Here is a 20,197-nt window from a genome sequence, read left to right on the forward strand (position 1 = left end):
TGCCTAAGATTCACTTAGAACATTTAAAAGCAAATTGTCAAGGACCAGGAAAAAAGGTATTTTAAAAAGCTTTGAGATTGACTTCTTGAACTTTGTTCTGAGAAACTGCTCTAAAGCAACAAGGTCAATAAATCTCCTTCATTATCACTATGCCTTTCCTACAAATATTTGAAGACAATTACATGTGTCTCCTTTATTATTATATCCAGACTTCTCATTACTGATGTACTCAATTCGGAATTCCCATTCTGTCTCACTATACGTTCCCTGTTCCCTATTTGACTTTGCCTCTTAGTTCGAAGTCCTTTAGTCCTTCTTTGAAGGACGTTTTTCCCTCAAGAAAATGAAAGCATTTGGTTTGGAATCCTTTCACAATTCCTGCCCTAGATAACAATTTTCAAAGATTTTCACTCTTTTGGCTGCCACGACCTTTCCCTGGTGATCAGCCTCATGATGATTCACAACACGACAAATTCATGTGCCTCTTGACATAAAAAATATTCATACTTACCACATACCGTATCATGGCTTGGATTTAATTCCCAGTTTACAGGAAATACAAACAATAGAGGAAAAAATAACATCACGAAGAAATGGAAAAATCTATTTTCTCTAAGAAAAAACTTGATCTCTTTAATAAGTTAAACTCTTAAAAAAAAAAAAAAAGTAAGCCAGGTGCAGTGGCTCAGGCCTGTGATCCCATCACTTTGGAAGGTCCAGGCAGGAGGACTGCTTGAGTCTAGGAGTTCAAGACCAACCTGGGCAACAAAGCAAGACCCCATCTACAAAAAAAAAAAAAATTAAAAATTAGCTGGGCATGGGAGTGCATGCCTGTAGTCCCAGCTACTCAGGAGGCTGAGATGAGACGATCACTTGAGTCCAGAAGTTTGAGGTTGCAGTGAGCTATGATCACCCCACTGTAATCTAACCTGGGCTACAGAATGAAACCTGTCTCCAAAAAAAAAAAAAAAAAGGATAAAAAGACAAATTCCTCCTCTCAGTGCTAAGGGACTCTAGCCCTTTCTACTTCTACAGGACTCTGCTTTAACTATCTACTATCTCCTGAATTTTTTTTTCTCTTTCCATAAGCTCTTCCTTCCAAGCCAACAATGTATTCAAGGTTACACTCATGAATTTTATTTATTTTTAGTTGGCCAATTAGTTTCTTTCTGTTTTTAGTAGGTCTCTTGCGAGACCCTGTCACTCTAGTAATTCCTATTTATAGTAGAGATGAGGTCTCACTCTTGCTCAGGCTGGTTTCGAACTCCTGGCCTCAAGCAATCCTCCCGCCTCGGCCTCCCAGAGTGCTAGGATGACAGGCGTGAGCCACCGCGCCCGGCCTACACTCATGAATTAATTCAATGTGTGCCAGGAGGTTCAGGTATTGTGGACACAGCAACAAGACAAAGCAAATTCTCCTCTATTTCACAAATTTTGTTAGATTGATTCTCAACTTCATTTCCTATGTAGTTCTCTCAAACACTGTTTCTACATCTTTTACACCATCACTCAGTGAAACTGCTCTCAATAAGGACAATAATGTCCTTTAAACTGCTGAATGTAATAAAAACTTTTCATTGCTAATCTAAGTTTTCCTCTATGGTCTCATAGATTGTTGACAAATCTACCCTTGAAATCTACCCTATCTTCACTCCATGGGTTCTGCAACATTACTGCTGATTTTCCTTTTACCTCTCAGCCTGTCCTTCTTAATCACTTAAACAGGCTCCTCTTCCTTTGTTCATCTTCTTCTTTTTTTTTTTTTTTGAAACAGAGTCTCACTTTGTTGCCCAGGCTAGAGTGAGTGCCATGGCATCAGCCTAGCTCACAGCAACCTCAAACTCCTGGGCTCAAGCAATCCTTCTGCCTCAGCCTCCCAAGTAGCTGGGACTACAGGAATGCACCACCATGCCCAGCTATTTTTTTTTCTACATATATATATTAGTTGGCCAATTAATTTCTTTCTATTTATAGTAGAGATGAGGTCTCACTCTTGCTCAGGCTGGTTTCGAACTCCTGGCCTTGAGCAATCCTCCCGCCTCGGCCTTCCAGAGTGCTAGGATTACAGGCGTGAGCCATCGCACCCAGCAAGTTCACCTTCTTGAATTACTAGAGTGACCTAGGATCTTACCTTCAGTTCCTTCTTGTTTATAAATGCTTCCTGGGAGATTTCATCTACTGCCACACTTTCTAACTAATATCTGCACCCATGATTCTCAAAATGGGGGTAATTTTGCCACCAGAGGCCATTTGTCAATATCTGGAGACAATTTTGATTGTCTTGACTAGGTAGATGCTACTAGCATGTAGGGGGTAGAGGCCAGAGATGATGCTAAACTAATCATCCTGCAATGTACAGGATAGCCCCTGTACAAAGGACTACTGGCCCCCAAATGTCAAAAATAATGTTAAGGTTAAGAAACCCTGATAAGCAAAATGCCCATACATAAGGACTGAATGAATAAAACTATAGAACATGCACACAATGTAGTACTATGAAGAATAAGCATTTCTAGGAACTGATATGATTCCCAGGATATATATACTGTTAAGTGAATAAAACAAAGAACAAAGGAATACACACATAGAGACACATAGTGTGCTATCCTTTGTGTAAGAAACAAGAAGAAAAAAGATACATGAAAAAAAGTGTTATTAAGAAACTAAACAAACTGGTTAGTTCTGGTAGAATTTGAATGGAGATGGGATAGGAAACGGAGTAAGGGAGTGATATTTTTCTGAGTACATCCTTTGAAGAGTTTTGATTTTTGGAACCTTGTTAATATTTTAAATATTTGAAAGTAAAATATATTTTTAAAGGGACAAGGGAAAAACTCCAAAAGGAATGTACACAGAAATGGATCAAGCTATATTTCAAATGAATAACACAAACAAAAATTTAAATTAATTAACAATACTGGTATATACCCTCAATCTAAAGACAAAAAAAAACCTTATAAACAAATCTTGAACTCTACTTAGTGGGCTTATTGGTCAAGTGGTATGCGTATAGCAATTCCAAAACTATTTTATGGCTGGGCATGGTGGCTCACATCTGTAAATCCAGCACTTTGGGAGGCTGAGGCAGGAGGATCGCCTAAGCCCAGGAGTTTGAGGCTGCAGTGAGCTGTGATTACATTATTGTACTCTACCTGGGGCAACAGAGTGAGACCCTATCTCTAATGAAAAATTTAAAACTAAAAAAATAAAACTATTTTATGCATACTTGATGACTGAGCAAATTAGCATAAATATATTGATATTGGTGGAAGCTAGGGTTCTTACTATCAGAAAATACAGAATGAGAGACAAGGAAAAGCCCTGTAGTGATAGATTTAACAATATCATTATAAATAAATAATTTTTTTTTCTTTTTTAACTAATCAAGACTCCATGATAGGCCGGGCGCGGTGGCTCATGCCTGTAATCCTAGCACTCTGAGAGGCCGAGGCGGGAGGATTGCTCAAGGCCAGGAGTTCGAAACCAGCCTGAGCAAGAGCGAGACCTCATCTCTACTAAAAACAGAAAGATATTAATTGGCCAACTAAAAATGTAGAAAAAATGAGCCGGGCATGGTGGCGCATGCCTGTAGTCCCAGCTACTCAGGAGGCTGAGGCAGAAGGATCGCTTGAGCCCAAGAGTTTGAGGTTGCTGTGAGCTAGGCTGATGCCACAGCACTCTAGTCCGGGCAGCAGAGTAAGAATCTGTCTCAAAAAAAAAAAAAAAGACTCCATGATAAATAAATAAATTTAAAAAAACCCACACATTTTCCCTCCATCTGTCCCTTTCTAACCCTTCTCCCATCCTCCACATCCCTCTACTAGAAGGGCATCTTCAAACGTCAGTATCATGAGAAACAAACAAACAAAAAAACAGCTGAGAAATGTGAATTACTTGGAATGCTGAGGTGGGAGCATTACTTGAGCCCAGGAGTCTAAGACCAATGTGGGCACAGCAAGACCCCATCTCTTTATATATTCATATATTTTTATATATATTTATAAATAAATAAATAAAGGCTGGGAAATAGCTGCAGATTAAATGAGTTTAAAGAGATACAACAAACTAAATCCAATGTACAATCCTGGGAAAATTATTGTAAAAAAATCATTCAACTACTCAAAATATGGTCCAAAGACTGCTAGTCCTTCAACTGTTTATCAGTTCATAACAACATAAGGTACTTGCACCAGAATGTAAAACAGTACTAAACATGTTACTTAGTTCAGCTGATTTTTTTTCATTCATTTCAAGACATTCTTGGTGAAGGAATTAGTACCTTGATTTAAATTCTAGAGCATATTCCTATTCACAAACTACTACACTTCTTTTTTTTTTTTGAGACAGAGTCTCACTCTACTGCCCGGGCTAGAGTGCCATGGCATCAGCCTAGCTCACAGCAACCTCAAATTCCTCGGCTCAAGCGATCCTCCTGCCTCAGCCTCCTGAGTAGCTGGGACTACAGGCATGTGCCACCACGCCAGGTAACATTTTTTTAATTTTTGGTAGAGATGGGGTCTCGCTCTTGGCTCAGGCTGGTCTCAAACTCCTGACCTCAAGCAATCTTCCTGCCTTGGCCTCCCAGAGTGGTGTGAGCTACCACGCCTAGCCATGAATAAATATTCTTATTCTTAGGAGATAAATGTGAAAATATTGGAGGCAAAGGGTCCAGTGATTAATTGTAATTATTATTACTTTTGAATTTGTAATTATTATGGGTACATGTAATTATTATTATTATTTAGGAAGAGGATAAAGCAAATGTGGGGAAATATTAACAATAGGCGACTCTTTCTGAAAGGATTCTCACATCTACAAAGTTTACTTTCTTACCCCCTTCCCTTTTCTGACCTTGCTCTATGGAAACCATGCCCTACCCACAAACTCATGATCTCCCTTTCCTTTTGCCCATAATACTTATCCTTTGACATGCTACATGTTTTAGTTTATTATCTTTCTACCTTACTAGAATGTAGGCTCTGTGAGGGAAGTTGGGGCTGCTTTGTTCATTGCTATATTCCTAATCATAAAACAGTGTCTGGCTCATTGAAAATGCCCAATAAATATGCCAAAATGATCTGATTAGGCTGGGCGCGGTGGCTCACACCGGTAATCCTAGCACTCTGAGAGGCTGAGGCGAGAGGATGGCTCAAGGTCAGTTGTTCAATACCAGCCTGAGCAAGAGCCAGTCAATGGTTCAATACCAGCCAGCACGACCCTGTCTCCACTAAAAACAGAAAGAAATTAATTGGCCAACTAAAAATATATAGAAAAAATTAGCTGGGCATGGTGGCGCATGCCTGCAGTCCCAGCTAATTGGGAGGCTGAGGCAGGAGGATCACATGAGCCCAGGAGTTTGAGGTTGCTGTGAGCTAGGCTGATGCCACAGTACTCACTCTAGCCTGGGCAATAGAGTGAGACTCTGTCTCAGAAAAAAAAAAAAAAAGATCTGATTCATAGACTGAAGAACAAATAATAAAGCAGTTACACATGATCAAAAGTACTAGTTAAAATAATTTCCCCTATCTATGGAGGGTTAAAAAATTTAAATATTTGCTCTCACTAACATATGTTTCTCCCTTTTACTGAAAATCACTACCCTGAAAATACGCACATATATATAAACATGCTCACACACTGTACCCCTTTCCATGTCTATAAATTAGGGGAAAATACTCAAGATGTGGTCAAGAAAGTGAAAAAAAAGGGAAATAGGGAAGTCACCAAAATATTTCAAATTAATCAAATTTTTTTCTGGAAAAATCTATCATACATGCAAATATAATAAATCTAATTAAGTGGCTTACAGTATAATCACTGTATCCTTGTTAAATTTTTTCTCTTGAACTGTACTGGAGCAATTTGGGGAAACAACATCTTCACTATCAGAAGACAAATCAATATACTGTATTCCTCTTTGATTCTTGAAATATGGTATACTTGCTTTTCTTTCATTATCTGGAGTTTCTGGAACACTAGAATCTTCTGCAAAAGAATAAAAAGGGGAAAGACATGTTCAGCAAGCTGAAAATCAATTGTTTTTGAAACTCACAATCGTGCTAAAAATTTCAAACTTTACTCATTGTTTCCAATCTAAAACCCAAAAGTTCTACCATTCTTGAAAGAAAAAAAGTAACAGTCAACCAGGGCTGGCAGTAAATGATTTTGTTTCATAGCTTACATACTAGCAATACCTTGGTTAAAACTGCAAAATAAACATAGGTTTGTGTTTTATGTGCTAATCCTTTTCCTTGTGCTTTTAACTCCCAGGATTCCATTCTTGTCTAAGAGCATGGATACCAGAGCCCAAAAGATTCCAATCTTATATCTCAGTCTTGTTACTTAATCTCTCTAAACCTTAGTCTCCTTGTCTGTAAAACAAAGATGCTAATAATCAAGAACTAATATACATATAAAATCAGATGACATATATAAAGCATTTAGTTCAGTAACTGACACACACCCAGCATCCCATAAACATTAGCTCTTGCACAACTGTTGGTGCATGGGCTCAACGGTGTCCCCTCCCCATTATTCGTGTCTTAAAGTCCCAACCACCAATATCTCAAAATGTATTTGGAGACAGACCTCTAAAGAGGTGATTAAGGTTAAATGAGGTCATATGAGTGGGCCCTATTCTAATGATACTATTTAGTGATGGGGCTTTCAGAGTGATTAAGTTAAAAGGAGGCCTATAGGGTGGGCTCTTAGTCCAAAATGACTGGTGTCCTTACAAAAAAAGAGAGACACTAGGGATACAATAGGAGGAAAGGCTATGCCAGGACAAGGCAGGAAAGAAGTCACCTTACAAGCCAAGGAGAAAGGCTTTTAAGAGACCAAAAATGCTTGATGTTGGCCTTCTAGCCTCCAGAATTGTTGCTTACATCAGCCAGTATGTGGTATTTTGTTATGGCAGTCGTAGAAACTTAAAACAGTATCATCTGTCTGTGCAAAACAGGTCAGTAAAGTATTATAAGATTTCTTCTCTCCAAAGGGTGAGTTCTAAAATTTTTCTCCCTTCTCCCAATAAAACTACCATTTCCCCTCATATGTTTTAGGAAGACATCAGATCTAAGGAAGTCATATTAAAGCAAAAGTCAGTCTAGTGAATTAATTTTAAAAAGCAATGACCAGATGAATCTTTAGTTCAAAGGTAAAAAATATGGCCGCCATTCTTTTCGAGGTCATTATCCACTCCTCAAGTATAATAAATATTTAACCCTCACAATAACCTTGAGAGACACATAATATTGTATCACATTTCACTGATAAACTAAGGTTAAAAGAGAAAAGGCAACAAAATCATATAGGAGAAAGTAGCAGATCTGAAATCCAAGCCCAAAAGTTTAAACTTTTACACTCTGAAACTCTTAGCCTCCCCCAATAATTGTCCCAAAATTATAACAATCATTATTGAAGCTCATGAGTCATGTGTCAATACAGGCTGAACATCCTTAATCTGTAATTTGAGATGCTACAAAATCTGAAACCTTTTGAGTGCCAACATGACACCGCAAGTATAAAATTCCGTATCTGTCCTCATCTGGTAAAAAAACGCAGTCAAATTTTGTTTCATGCACAAAATTGTTGAAAATATTGTATAAAATTACCTTCAGGCTATGTGTATAAGGTAAATATGAAATATAAATGGATTTTGTGTTAAGACTTGGGTCCTATCCTCAAGATATCTCATTATGTATATGCAAGTACTCCGAAATCCAAAATCAGAAACCCTCTGGTTCCAAGCATTTCAACTAAGGGGCACTCGACCTACTATTTGCTCTGGAGAGCATCAAAGCACAAACATTGGCCAGGCATGGTGGCTCAGGCCTGTAATCCTAGCACCCTGAGAGGTTGATGAGGAAGGACTGCTTGAACTCAGGAGTTTGAGACCAGCCTTAGCAAGAGCAAGACCTAGCCCAGGCATCCTCAAACTACAGCCCGTGGGCCACATGCTGGACGCTTAGCACATTTATCTGGCCCTCCGGGTGTTTTTACCACCACTGCCTGTCCTGCTTAGCAGCCGACTTGTCCCGAGCCCACAGTGCGCACTCTCCAACGGTCTGAGGGACAGTGAACTGGCCCCCTGTTTAAAAAGTTTGAGGACCCCTGACCTAGCCTCTACTAAAACTAGAAAAAAGAATTAGCCTGTGTAGTGGTGCACACCTGTAGTCCCAGCTACTCAGGAGATGAGGGCTGAGGTAGGAGGATCAACTGAGCCCAGGAATTTGAGGTTGCCCGTGAGCTAGGCTGACACCACAGCACTCTAGCTCAGGTGACAGAGTGAGACTCTGTCTCGAAACAAAAACATTTTTCCCCCTAAGATTCAGTCCTAGTAACAATACTGAAATCACATGTTTTCCAAAAGAAAAATTTTATAAATGTTGAGTGCAGGCTGGGAGAAGAACTGTGCTGTAATAAATCACAACTATGTTAACTGCCATAAATATGAACACACCTACTAATTCTAATAGTTATGTAAACTAATAAAATTATAGTTCAAACTTCTATAAAATATGTATAAAGGTACTTTGGACTCTGATTTTTACAAAGTATTCCTGATATACCACAAATCACACATAAAACTAAAAATTCAGATCTTTACTATATCAAAAAGTGGACCTAAGCTAATGAATATCAGTTGAACACTTTAATGGTAATACCATGCTTTCTGACATTTTAGGGAGGCTATGGAACCCCCCCCTCACTTGAATAATCCAGTTTTCTTTAAAAAGTCTCTTTATTCAAAATAAAGGATAATCTTTTTTAAAACTAGGCATTTAAATGCCTAAGTGTTGGGGATTTAAACATTTTATTAGCGAGGATTAAGAGAATTAAAATTTCTGAATGTGACTCCACATTTGCCTTTTCTTGATTTTCTCCTTTATCATTATTATTGTTTTTTGAGACGGGGTCTCGCTCTGCTACCCAGGCTGCAGTGCAGTGGCACCATCATAGCTCACTGCAGCCTCAAACTCCTGGGTTCAAGCAGTCCTCTCGCCTCAGCCACCTCAGCAGCTAGGACTACAGGCACCTGCCACCACAGCAGGCTAATTTATTTTTTGTAGGGATGGGTTTCACTATGCTGCCCAGGCTGGTCTTTGATTCCTGGCCTCAAATGGTCCTCCCACCATTTGAGACCTCCCAAATTGCCAGGATTACAGGCATGAGCCACTGCACCTGGCTTCTCCCATTATTTTATAGAGATTGTAGCACAAAATATATAGTGAAGACCTACCAATTTTGCAAATTAACCCTTAATATTAACTGCTAACTATTAACTGCTGTTAATAGTTAGTTAACAGCACGGAAAAGGAATAAAGGAAAAAGAAAATCAGGCTTACTCTCCATCATGTACTCAATTACTTAAGAGCTTTTACCAGGCAGGGCGCGGTGGCTCACGCCTGTAATCCTAGCACTCTGGGAGGCCTAGGTGGGAGGATTGCTCAAGGTCAGGAGTTCAAGACCAGCCTGAGCAAGAGCAAGACCCTGTCTCTACTAAAAACAGAAGTTAATTGGCCAACTAAAAATGTAGAAAAAATTAGCCAGGCATGGTGGTGCATGCCTGTAGTCCCAGCTACTTGGGAGGTTGAAGCAGGAGGATTGCTTGAGCCCATGAATTTGAGGTTGCTGTGAGCTAGGCTGACGCCACGGCACTCTAGCCAGGGCAACAGAGTGAACTCTGTCTCAAAAAAAAAAAGTCAACAATAAAATTTTATTCGCTAATTGAATATCAATAAAATAAGTTCAAATGATGTAAAAAAAAAAACAAAGAGCTTTTACCAGATATGTAATATATACCACCAAAATATATAAATTGAAAAAATATATACTATACTGAACACCAAGTGGCATTCTCACAGCTTGATTAGCAAGTGATTAACAGAAGAAATGGTCAGTATAATATAGGGGGGGGGTAAAGAAAAATGATGACACAACAATTTTCAAACTCAGGGCCCCTTTGTACTCTTGAAATTGAGGGCCCCTAAGAACTTCTGCTTATGTTAGTTATATCTATAATACTCACCATATTAAACATTAAATAAAAACTGAGAAAATATTTAAGTATTAAAAAGTCCAACTCTTACATATTAACATAAATATACTGAAGGAAGGAATGACATGCCATCCCAAAATATGCCAAATTGGTGATTATTTCGAGTTAAAAACACTGGAGAAATTCCAATTTCAGAAAAGGCTGTATGACTTGTATCTTCCTGCAGGCAGCAAGCCATAAAGATTCCTCTGGAAGTAGTACCCTCCCCATAACTGGGAGAGAAAACAGCCCTTATCATTAGAGACAGGGAATTGGGGGCTGCAGTGGACCTGAATAAATATGCTGACCAAAGTAACCCATTCCTTCCACCAGTTTTATACTCTTCAAAATATCTCTTAGTGATTCCCCTAGGAATTTACTGCCCAAGGCCAGATCCCCTTTGTCCCGTCATTTCTTCTCAACTTTATCATTCTCTGTCTAAAAAGCATGAAGACGTCTTGCTTTGGCCACGTTTTTGGACTTCAGTCTCTTGTGAAGATCCCCATGTACCTAAAAAACTAATAAAGTCTGTATGTTTTTCTCTTGTTCATCTGCCTGATGTGAATTTGTTTTCTAGAGCCAGCTGGAAAGTCCACAGTAAGAGCTAAAGAGGGGTTGTAAGTGATCTCTGGCTCCCCCAAAATACCTTCATGACTATATATACTCCCCCTTCCAAATAATTTACTGAGATGAGTGGCATTGTTTTACATTTGTGAAAATCTCTGGTTTAATAGAAGACAGGTTCTCATATTTGTTTCTACATTTAATCTGTTGCAGTATACTGTCTTCATTTTTAGATTTCTGAAAAAAATCATACTTCACATAGTTCTGTAGTTGGAGAAGAGAGTAGTATTTTTATAGACTTTTGAGATTACAATGGATGTTTTTCTTTGATACTAAACCCAAACTAGACAGGTGGTAATTTTTTAGGTTAGTTCCAATGTACAATCTAAAATGATATGAAAAAACATTTTGTATTCTGTTACATTAAAGCCCCCTGGTCTATTTTGCCTTTTAATGGACCTTTAACCCATGCATTATTTTGTAACACTGTGCTTTGGTCATTTGGAAAATACTGGTTCACTGAGTAATGACTATCTTCCAAATGTTGATATATTTCATGATATTGTATCAAAATATTACATTTGTTAATATCATCACTGATCTCATCAGGAATGTCTTAGTATTGAGAAGCTGTCAAACTCAGTCATGGACACTGGTTTTTCAAAAATTCAAACTTTCCTTTGAAAACTGGACTTTTATCACTGGCAATAAATAGTGTGTGTTTTCTTTGATACCACTTTGTTCATTTTGAGAAATGCCTGCCAAATTCCTAAGTCTGTATAACCATAGCTTGGCAGTTCAGTCATTCTTTCAAGCAAAATCATATTCTGTGAAAAAATGACCACTTAACTCAAAGCAATTGCTGAAATGCTTTCCCTTTTCATGACTGCTGTAGTATGATATGTCAATAAAGGGCACTTTACATTTTGTTTCATAAAATATTAAAAAGTTGAGTTTTAACAAAATTAATAATTTTTATTGTTTCATCAAGGACTCTTTAAGTGAAACTGGAATTTACAAAATTTTAAGAATACAGTGACTACTAGAATAGCTTGAAGCCTTGGCTTTGATTCAAGCCAAGGCACCAGCAATTGTACCTATCACTGTTTTTGTACCATCAGTGTGAATATCAATACAGTGAAAAGGCAAGTAATGTCCTAATATTATTATGGCAATAGTTTTGACCTTGTGGATACCCTGAGGTGGTCTTAGAGACTCTCCAAAGGTTCAAAGACCACACTAAAAACTGATGGATACAGTAAAAGCGTATTTATAAAATATCAACCTTTCAAGATAGTCACCTTGAATTAGAATAGTGCTGAATAGTTAGAGATTTGTCTATTAGGGTCATATTTAAAAGCAAGCAACAGTAGAATAGCTAGGAGCCCATGGCTAAAATGAGATTCCTATTGCAATGATGCTTTTTGACCCAAAGTATACTTTTAGCACTATCGTAAAGATGACAAGAAGCAAAAAAGAAAAAGAAAAATGGAGGAAAAAACAGTAAAAAAATTATGAAGAAAAGATATCTGCTACTATTCAATTCTGACATACGCTGAATGTTTTCTGTGTTTAAGGCATGGTTCCAGGATGTAGGAGTTATCAAAGAAAAAAAAGGCAAGTTGCAGTTCAACTTGACCTAAAGAAACTAATAGTAACCAAGTAGCTGCCTACACAAACCATGTTATAAGCATAATTTGTACCTTGAGAGAAGAATAAACAAAATGATAAATGACGAACAACAGGGAAAACAACCTGTCTTTCCACATGAAAACAATCAGAAAAGCTATCTTGTTTTAAAGGTAGGCATTTTCTCACTATCAAAGGTAACAGGAATGTACATCATTAGCATATGCAAGAAGACTCCCAAGGCTCCAGGGAATAACCCCAAATGAAATTTCCCATTAGTGCTATGCACAAGAGAAGACATATCCCAGGTTTATCTAGTACCCTTTCCTCATTCTCAGATCTAGGTCTACCATGCAACAAAATAAGCATTCAACCTCACCAATGATTTCACCTTTTCAAGTAGTCCAAGATCAAGATTCACTCACACACAAAAAATCACTAGTGGGAGATTATAAAGTCACACAGAAATAATTTAAATCAATTTGATAATCCACAAATAAAGACAGTCTCTGAAAGGAGAATAAAAACACATAAACCTTTATAGCTGTCATGCAGACTTACAAACACCTGTCATTTTAATATTTGAATCATGTATTGCTCTATATAGTTTAATCCTCTAACATGGTAACTGATTTTCAAGGCAGTTCCTTTGAATACCAACTAAAACACATCATATATTTGTTTTTTAGAAAGGGTTATTACCAAAATGATAGATTATGTAAACTCTGTATAGTCTTAATTTCAATGTCACAGTAGATAGGGAAATACTTTTAGCATCTTATAAAATATAAATCAGCCTCTCTGATGAAAGCTCTAGAAAAGACAAAGATTACACTAAATACAAGATCCAAGAGTAGTTTCCAACATAGCATTCTAAGATGAAATGAGAAGGAAGAAAAATTTCAGATTTAAGCCAAAAGAAAGAGTAAAAATAAATTTAAAATATGTAAAGAAAATCATGCTATTAATATGAGATAAGGCAAAGGCATTAAACTTTTGAGAGGCACTTTTTAATAACAGAATTTATAATAAAAATATAACTGCACAAAAATATAAAATGCACAAATACTGCAGGGTATATAAAGCAAAGAGTCAACAGAGACAAATATGAGACTTTAATTCTCTTCTCTAAGATCTCAAAAAAAGAGCAAAAATCAGAAATAAGTAATATGCAGAACAGTGTTTTTCAAATGTTTTTGACTAGGATCTATTATAAGAGACATATTTTAGATTATGACAGTTAAATAGGTATAACAAACAAAAATTTCAGAAGCTCCTATTAAAAGTGATACACTTTGATAATTTTCTATTTATTCTACTCCATTAAAAATTATATTTATATTTACTCAGGACCCAAGAAATTGATTTTATGACACAACAAATGCTTATGATCTAGAATTTGAAAAATTATGATATAAATAATAGAACTCGTCTATTATTTGGCATATAATCAAATCTATACTTAGATTATGTATTCTTTTCAAGCATCCTTGGAACCTTTATTGAAATTAGTTATATATTAGGCCACACAGAAAATCTCAGTAAATTCCCCAAAGAATAAATACACAGACTACATTCTCTGGTCACAAAACAATGACATTAGAAGTAAATGTTAATAAAAACATGTAACCAAAATTTGTGCCACTTGGAAATTTTTGAAAAGAGAAAAAAAATCCATAAAAACCACTTCCAAACAACTTTCAGGTCAAAGAGGAAGAAAAAACAACATCAAAAATACATCAACATCTACACTACATTATATATATATATATCACAACACTATAAGAATTTAAATAATCTGATAAATTAAGATTAAAGACTAATGGCCTCAAAGATGCAAATATACATGAGAATTTAGACTGTACTGACAATACCTTAATGTAAGAAAAAGGATTTTTCAATAAATGATTCTAGGACAACTGACTAGTAACTGGTAAATAATGAACACAGGAGAGAACTCTATCACCCTTTCTTTAGTCCTTATAACAAAGTAAGTTTCAGATGGAATTCAAAGTTGAAAATCAACACAAAACCCACAATGAGATACCAACTCATGCTGATTAGGTTGGCTATTATCAAAAACACAGAAAATAGCTGGGCATGGTGGCTTACACCTGTAATCCCAGTACCTGGGAGGCCCAAGTGGGAGGACTGCTTGAGCCCAGGAGTTTGAGACCAACTTACCCAAGTTCCATATGCTTCCTATTGAAGCTATGTTAGTAATTTTGAGTTTTTTCTTCAGTCTTTTTTTTCTCTTGATATCAAAAGAATACTGTAGTGACCATCCTTTTGTGTAGATATTTTTATATAAGTAGAATCTATGGGAAAATGCCTGCATATGGAATTGTCAGATTGAAGAGAATATAAATAATATTTTAAACAAAAATTTTACTAGTTTACACCAGGCTACAGCTTGCTACAGCTCAGTTTTCTTTTCTTTCTTTCTTTCTTTTTTTACTTTTTCAAATTAAGAAAGGGTCTTGCTCTGTTGCCCAGGTTCAAATGCAGTGACGTGATTAAGCTCACTATAACCTCTAACTCTTGGGCTGGGGTGATCCTCCTGTCTCAGCCTCCCAAGTAGGGGGGACTGCAGGCATGCACCAGCTAATTTTTTTAAATTTTTTGTAGAGATGGGGTCTTGCTATGTTTCTATTCAGAACAATTCAGCACTAACCCTTTTCACACGTTCTGCTTTTCAACTAACATACATAGTAAGCAATCAAAATGACTATCTCCGGAGATAGTGATGGCTCATACTTGGCCACACATACCTACAAAGGAGTATTGCCCAATGGTTACAGAATTGTGAAGTTAAAATGATACATTTGGCTCTGTTATTCAAAGGATCATATCCACTTTTGCATTTTAAATGTACATTTTTGGTCTGTTTTTCTTTGTCTTTTTAACTTTCCTTGCTTTGCTATTGTTTTCTTCATAACAAAAGGTTATATAAAAAGTTAAGTGATACAGCATTGTGTAATACAGAGTCTTTGATCCTTGTTTAGTTTTGGTGTTTATTGTTTCACCTATTTTTTCTCTGTGTACATAGTTCAGGTTTTTGATTCTTGAACAAAAATAGCCTTAGATTACATATATGTTGCAATGCAAATTGCTGTTAATTAAAAAGTAGGTTTTTTTGAGAGACAGAGGAGAGAGCATAAAGTAAATTTTTTATACTTAATTGTCAGTCCATATAAAATGTACTATACCTCAATTTTTTAAATGACTTCAGAGTGTCTTTTATATATATATATATAAGGATCAAAGACTCTGTATTACACAATGCTGTATCACTTAACTTTTTATATAACCTTTTGTTATGAAGAAAACAATAGCAAAGCAAGGAAAGTTAAAAAAACAAAGAAAAACAGACCAAAAATGTACATTTAAAATGCACTTAAGATTTTGACATAAATATAAGTACTTACTGAACTTTCTATTCAGAACAATTGAGCACTAACCCTTTTCACACGTTCTGCTTTTCAACTAACATACATAGTAAGCAATCAAAATGACTATCTCCGGAGATAGTGATGGCTCATACTTGGCCATACATACCTACAAAGGAGTATTGCCCAATGGTTACAGAATTGTGAAGTTAAAATGATACATTTGGCTCTGTTATTCAAAGGATCATATCCACTTTTAACGCTGGCAAGGACTGCAGTTAACTTCTAGGTTAAGCCTGGCAAAGGAGTGAAAAGTCCAAAAACTTGCTGTCTTATCCAAGATCATACAATCTTTATGTGGCAGAGCAATGCTCTCAGGAAATCTTTTTGATAACTAGTATAGTTTTTTAAATGCCTCTCACTTATTAGCAACTGTTACTTTCTTTTCTTTCTTTCTTTCTTTTTTTTTTTTTTTGAGACAGAGTCTTGCTTTGTTGCCCAGGCTTGAGTGAGTGCCTTGGTGTCAGCCTAGCTCACAGCAACCTCAAACTCCTGGGCTCAAGCAATCCTGCTGCCTCAGTCTCCCAAGTAGCTGGGACTACAGGCATGTACCACCATGCCTGGCTAATTTTTTTCTCTATATATTAGTTGGCCAATTAATTTCTTTCTATTTATAGTAGAGACGGGGACTCGCTCTTGCTCAGGCTGGTCTCGAACTCCTGACCTGTAGCAATCCTCCCGCCTCAGCCTTCCAGAGTGCTAGGATTACAGGCATGAGCCACCGCGCCCAGCCAACTGTTACTTTCAACATGACAACCACCTTGAAGTGGCAACCAGTTCAGAGGACTGAACCTGTTACACCAAGACAATAAATTCATCAAGCATACACTTATGCTTTCCTCCATTCCAACTTCAAAATAATCTATAAGCCCATCTATTTTTATCTCCTCCAATTTTTCCCCCAGGTAAAATGTGTCTCTATTCCTTTGCCACACTAAACAATCCAACTGTGCTTCACTTCTCATCCCTTGATGCCTCTCCTCAGATACCTCCCACCCTTCCGTCTTACCCTCTCCACTAACTTCATCCCCTTAGCTAACAAATGTCCTCAATTTTCAACAATCCTGAAACATCTTTTCTTGACACTGCTTCCCCATCAGGTTTCTCTCTTCCCCTTCTTGAAAGGGTAGTCTCCATCTCATCACCATTCTACTGAAGCTGTCTGTTAAAGGTTAACAGTAACTTTTTAATTTGAAAGAATGTGGTCCCTGATTAGTCTCCATCCAACCGGACTTCTCTACAGCATTTGCTACTGATCTCTATATACAAACTGGAAACTCTTTGTTCTTGGGCTTCTGGGGGACTATCATTTTCTGTGGCTATTCTAGTCATCCTGTGTATGTTTCATTGGTTTCCCTGCCTTTGTAAATCATCAAATGATGATGCTTCTTACTGGACGCCCTGCTTAGGAGATGTTTTTTGTTAATTACCACAGTGATGACTCTTAGGTTCATTTCTAAGCTTTAGATCACCCTCTGAACTCCAAACTCTAATGTTCAACCATTTACTACCTTGCTGCTGAAATACGTCAAGTAATGCGAACTCAACATGTTTTAGCATCTGTCTCCTAAGTCAACCTCTTAGTTCAGTTGATGATGGCAATCACCCACCTGTCCAAGCAAGGAACATGAGTTCTCTTTAAATCCTCTACATTCAACTGATCATCAAATACTGATATTATCAAATACACGTCTCATAAAACTCCCCCAAACTGCCTCCTCTGTCATCCCTGCTGTCATTTCCCTTCATTGAGGCTTCAATTAATACAATAGCTTCATGAATGGGTTATCCATAACTGAAATGCTCCAGCGTACGAAATAAGATCCATCCACCCTGGCATAGCCTGGATATAAAGACCACGCACAACCCAGCAGTATACATTTCTATCTTTTCAGCTTCATCCATACTGTCCAAAACCTCTTCTTCCATACCTAATCCTCCCATCCTCCACAATATGTGTCAGACTTTTCAAGGCAGTATGCATTTGTTCCCTCGATAAAAAATGATTCCATTGTTTAGAGTCCATTCCAAAGGTCATCTGTGACTTTCTGTGATCCTCTCAAGGAAGAACAGATAGTGATCTGTGAATCACACATTGTGATCCTACTTTGCTTAATATTCTGCCCCGTTATATGGTTTATCACATCATGATATTTTAACTATATATTTACATGTCATTTTCTCCTGGTGCTCTTTGAGGATCATGCTTCACTCATATTTTTATTCTTCATGCATAGAATATAGCAGGCTCTCTCCTCTCACTCACCTGCCATTATTTTAATCTCCCCCAATTCACTGTGCTCCCCAAAGCCAAAGAAAACGAGAAATAAGGGGCAAATAACAATAATTGATAACTTTGGGCACTATGAGAGTAAAATAAGTCAGGGGGCACAAGTTAAGTGTCTGCCTTTAAATTCAAATGGTGGTTTGAGCATTATGGATCCTGTCCTGAACCAAAAGGAGAGTCAAGTATCCATGGCTAAAGAATACCTGATGGCTAAGGCGACTGTTTCAAGATCATAAAGAGGAGGAGGGATATTTAAAAATACGTAAGAAGTATTAACATCACCTACTCATCATGCAATAATTCTTACTTTAACACCTTTATCGAAGACCTTATTGAAGGCCTACTACATATGCCAGTCTTTGTTCTGAGCAATGGAGATGAACAGGTGAGATAGATAAGGTCTCTGCTCTCAAATGGTGATACAAATATACAATGTAATGTCAGACAGTGATAAATATTATGAAGAAAAGTATAGTGTAAAGCTTGGGTAGGACAGAGCATGGTGGGTTGATATTTCAGAGTGATCAAGGAAGGCCTTCTGCAAAAGGTGGTATTTCACTAAGATCTAAAGAAATGAAGGGAGGTACCTGTTGCCTCTAATGCTTCCAGAAAGAAGAAAAAAAAATTTAGAATAAAATTATTTTAATAAAAAAAAAGAAGGAAATGAAGGGAGGAAAAAAAAAAAAAAGAAAAGGAATGAAGGAACTGAGTCATATGCAAATATAAACATGAAGAGTCTTCCAGGCAAAAGGAAGAGCAAATAGGAAGAAGCAAATATGGAACCTTGCTTGGCATATTCAAGAAACAAAGTGACTATGGCACAGTAACGGAACCAGAGTGGTAGAAAATGAAGTCTTAACTCAGATTAGGTAAAATATCAGGATTAGCTGGAAAAGAGTGATTACAGGTGATTTTTTTGAGACAGAGTCTAGCTGCCATGGTGTCAGCCTAGCTCACAGAAACCTCAAACTCCTGGGCTCAAGTGATCCTCCTGCCTCAGCCTCCCGAGTAGCTGGGACTACAGGCATGCGCCACCATGCCCAGCTAATTTTTTCTATATATTTTTAGTCATCCAGCTAATTTCTTTATATTTTTAGTAGAGACGGGGTCTTGTTCTTGCTGGTCTCAAACTCCTGAGCTCAAACGATCCTCCTGCCTCTGCCTCGGCCTCCCAGAGTGCTAGGATTACAGGTGTGAGCCACCACGCCCAGTGGATTAGAGGTAATTTTGACTACAATTTCTGTCCTATAAAATGACTTAGTCAGGGATCCTCAAACTTTTTAAACAGGGGGCCATTTAACTGGCCCTCAGATCGTCGGAGGGCCGGACTACAGTTTAAAAAAACTATGAACAAATTCCTATGCATACTGCACATATCTTAAGTAAAAAAACAAACAGGCAAAAACACCTGAATGTGGCCGGGCGCGGTGGCTCAAGCCTGTAATCCTAGCACTCTGGGTAATCCTAGCACTCTGGGAGGCCGAGGTGGGCGGATTGCTCAAGGTCAGGAGTTCGAAACCAGCCTGAGCAAGAGCAAGACCCCGTCTCTACTATAAATAGCAAGAAATTAATTGGCCAACTAATATATATAGAAAAAATTAGCTAGGCGTGGTGGCGCATGCCTGTAGTCCCAGCTACTCGGGAGGTTGAGGCAGGAGGATCGCTTCAGCCCAGGAGTTTGAGGTTGCTGTGAGCTAGGCTGACGCCACGGTACTCACTCTAGCCAGGGCAACAAAGCGAGACGCTGTCTCAAAAAAAAAAAAAAAAAAAAAACACCCGAATGTGGTCCGTGGGCCATAGTTTGAGGATGCCTGACTTAAATCCTAACACTCTACTGTAAATAAACTAATATAGCATTATCCCACAATGGCAGTATGAAAAGTTGCCATATGATGACAAAGGAAGAAAGGTCAATAGTCACAGTCTACTGATATATCACCAATCTCCACCTCCAGTCCTGACCCTAAGTCTAACTTCAGCATCTTGTCCTCTCCACAGTTCAACACTTAATAGTTTCCCTCCCGCCTTCCTTCCCCGACCAGGCTAAATTACCTTAGCAATTGCCCACAGGATCTGTGATTCTTATCTGAATTCTTAAAGGCCTGCCCAATGCCTTATAATAGGTATTTACTATCTATTCTGATGCATAACACTACCATTTTTTTTTTCAATTACCTACACTAAAAATCTTAACATTCATCTTATCTCATTCTTACCAGGGGTCTAGTCATA

General features: G+C 37.6%; 1 protein-coding gene across 3 annotated transcripts in view; it reads right to left on the reverse strand.

Moving 5' to 3' along the window:
• The window catches only part of SMARCAD1 (SNF2 related chromatin remodeling ATPase with DExD box 1), a 76,266-nt gene that overhangs the window by 51,316 nt on the left and 4,753 nt on the right, over positions 1-20,197 (reverse strand). For all 3 annotated transcript variants that reach the window (XM_075998694.1, XM_075998695.1, XM_075998693.1), the window contains exon 3: positions 5,808-5,985. In XM_075998694.1, coding sequence (XP_075854809.1) covers positions 5,808-5,985 — 178 coding nt within the window. The remainder of the gene's footprint in view (positions 1-5,807; positions 5,986-20,197) is intronic.

The sequence above is a fragment of the Microcebus murinus genome, chromosome 29, assembly GCF_040939455.1.
Source record: "Microcebus murinus isolate Inina chromosome 29, M.murinus_Inina_mat1.0, whole genome shotgun sequence".
NCBI classification, from domain to species: Eukaryota; Metazoa; Chordata; class Mammalia; order Primates; family Cheirogaleidae; genus Microcebus; species Microcebus murinus.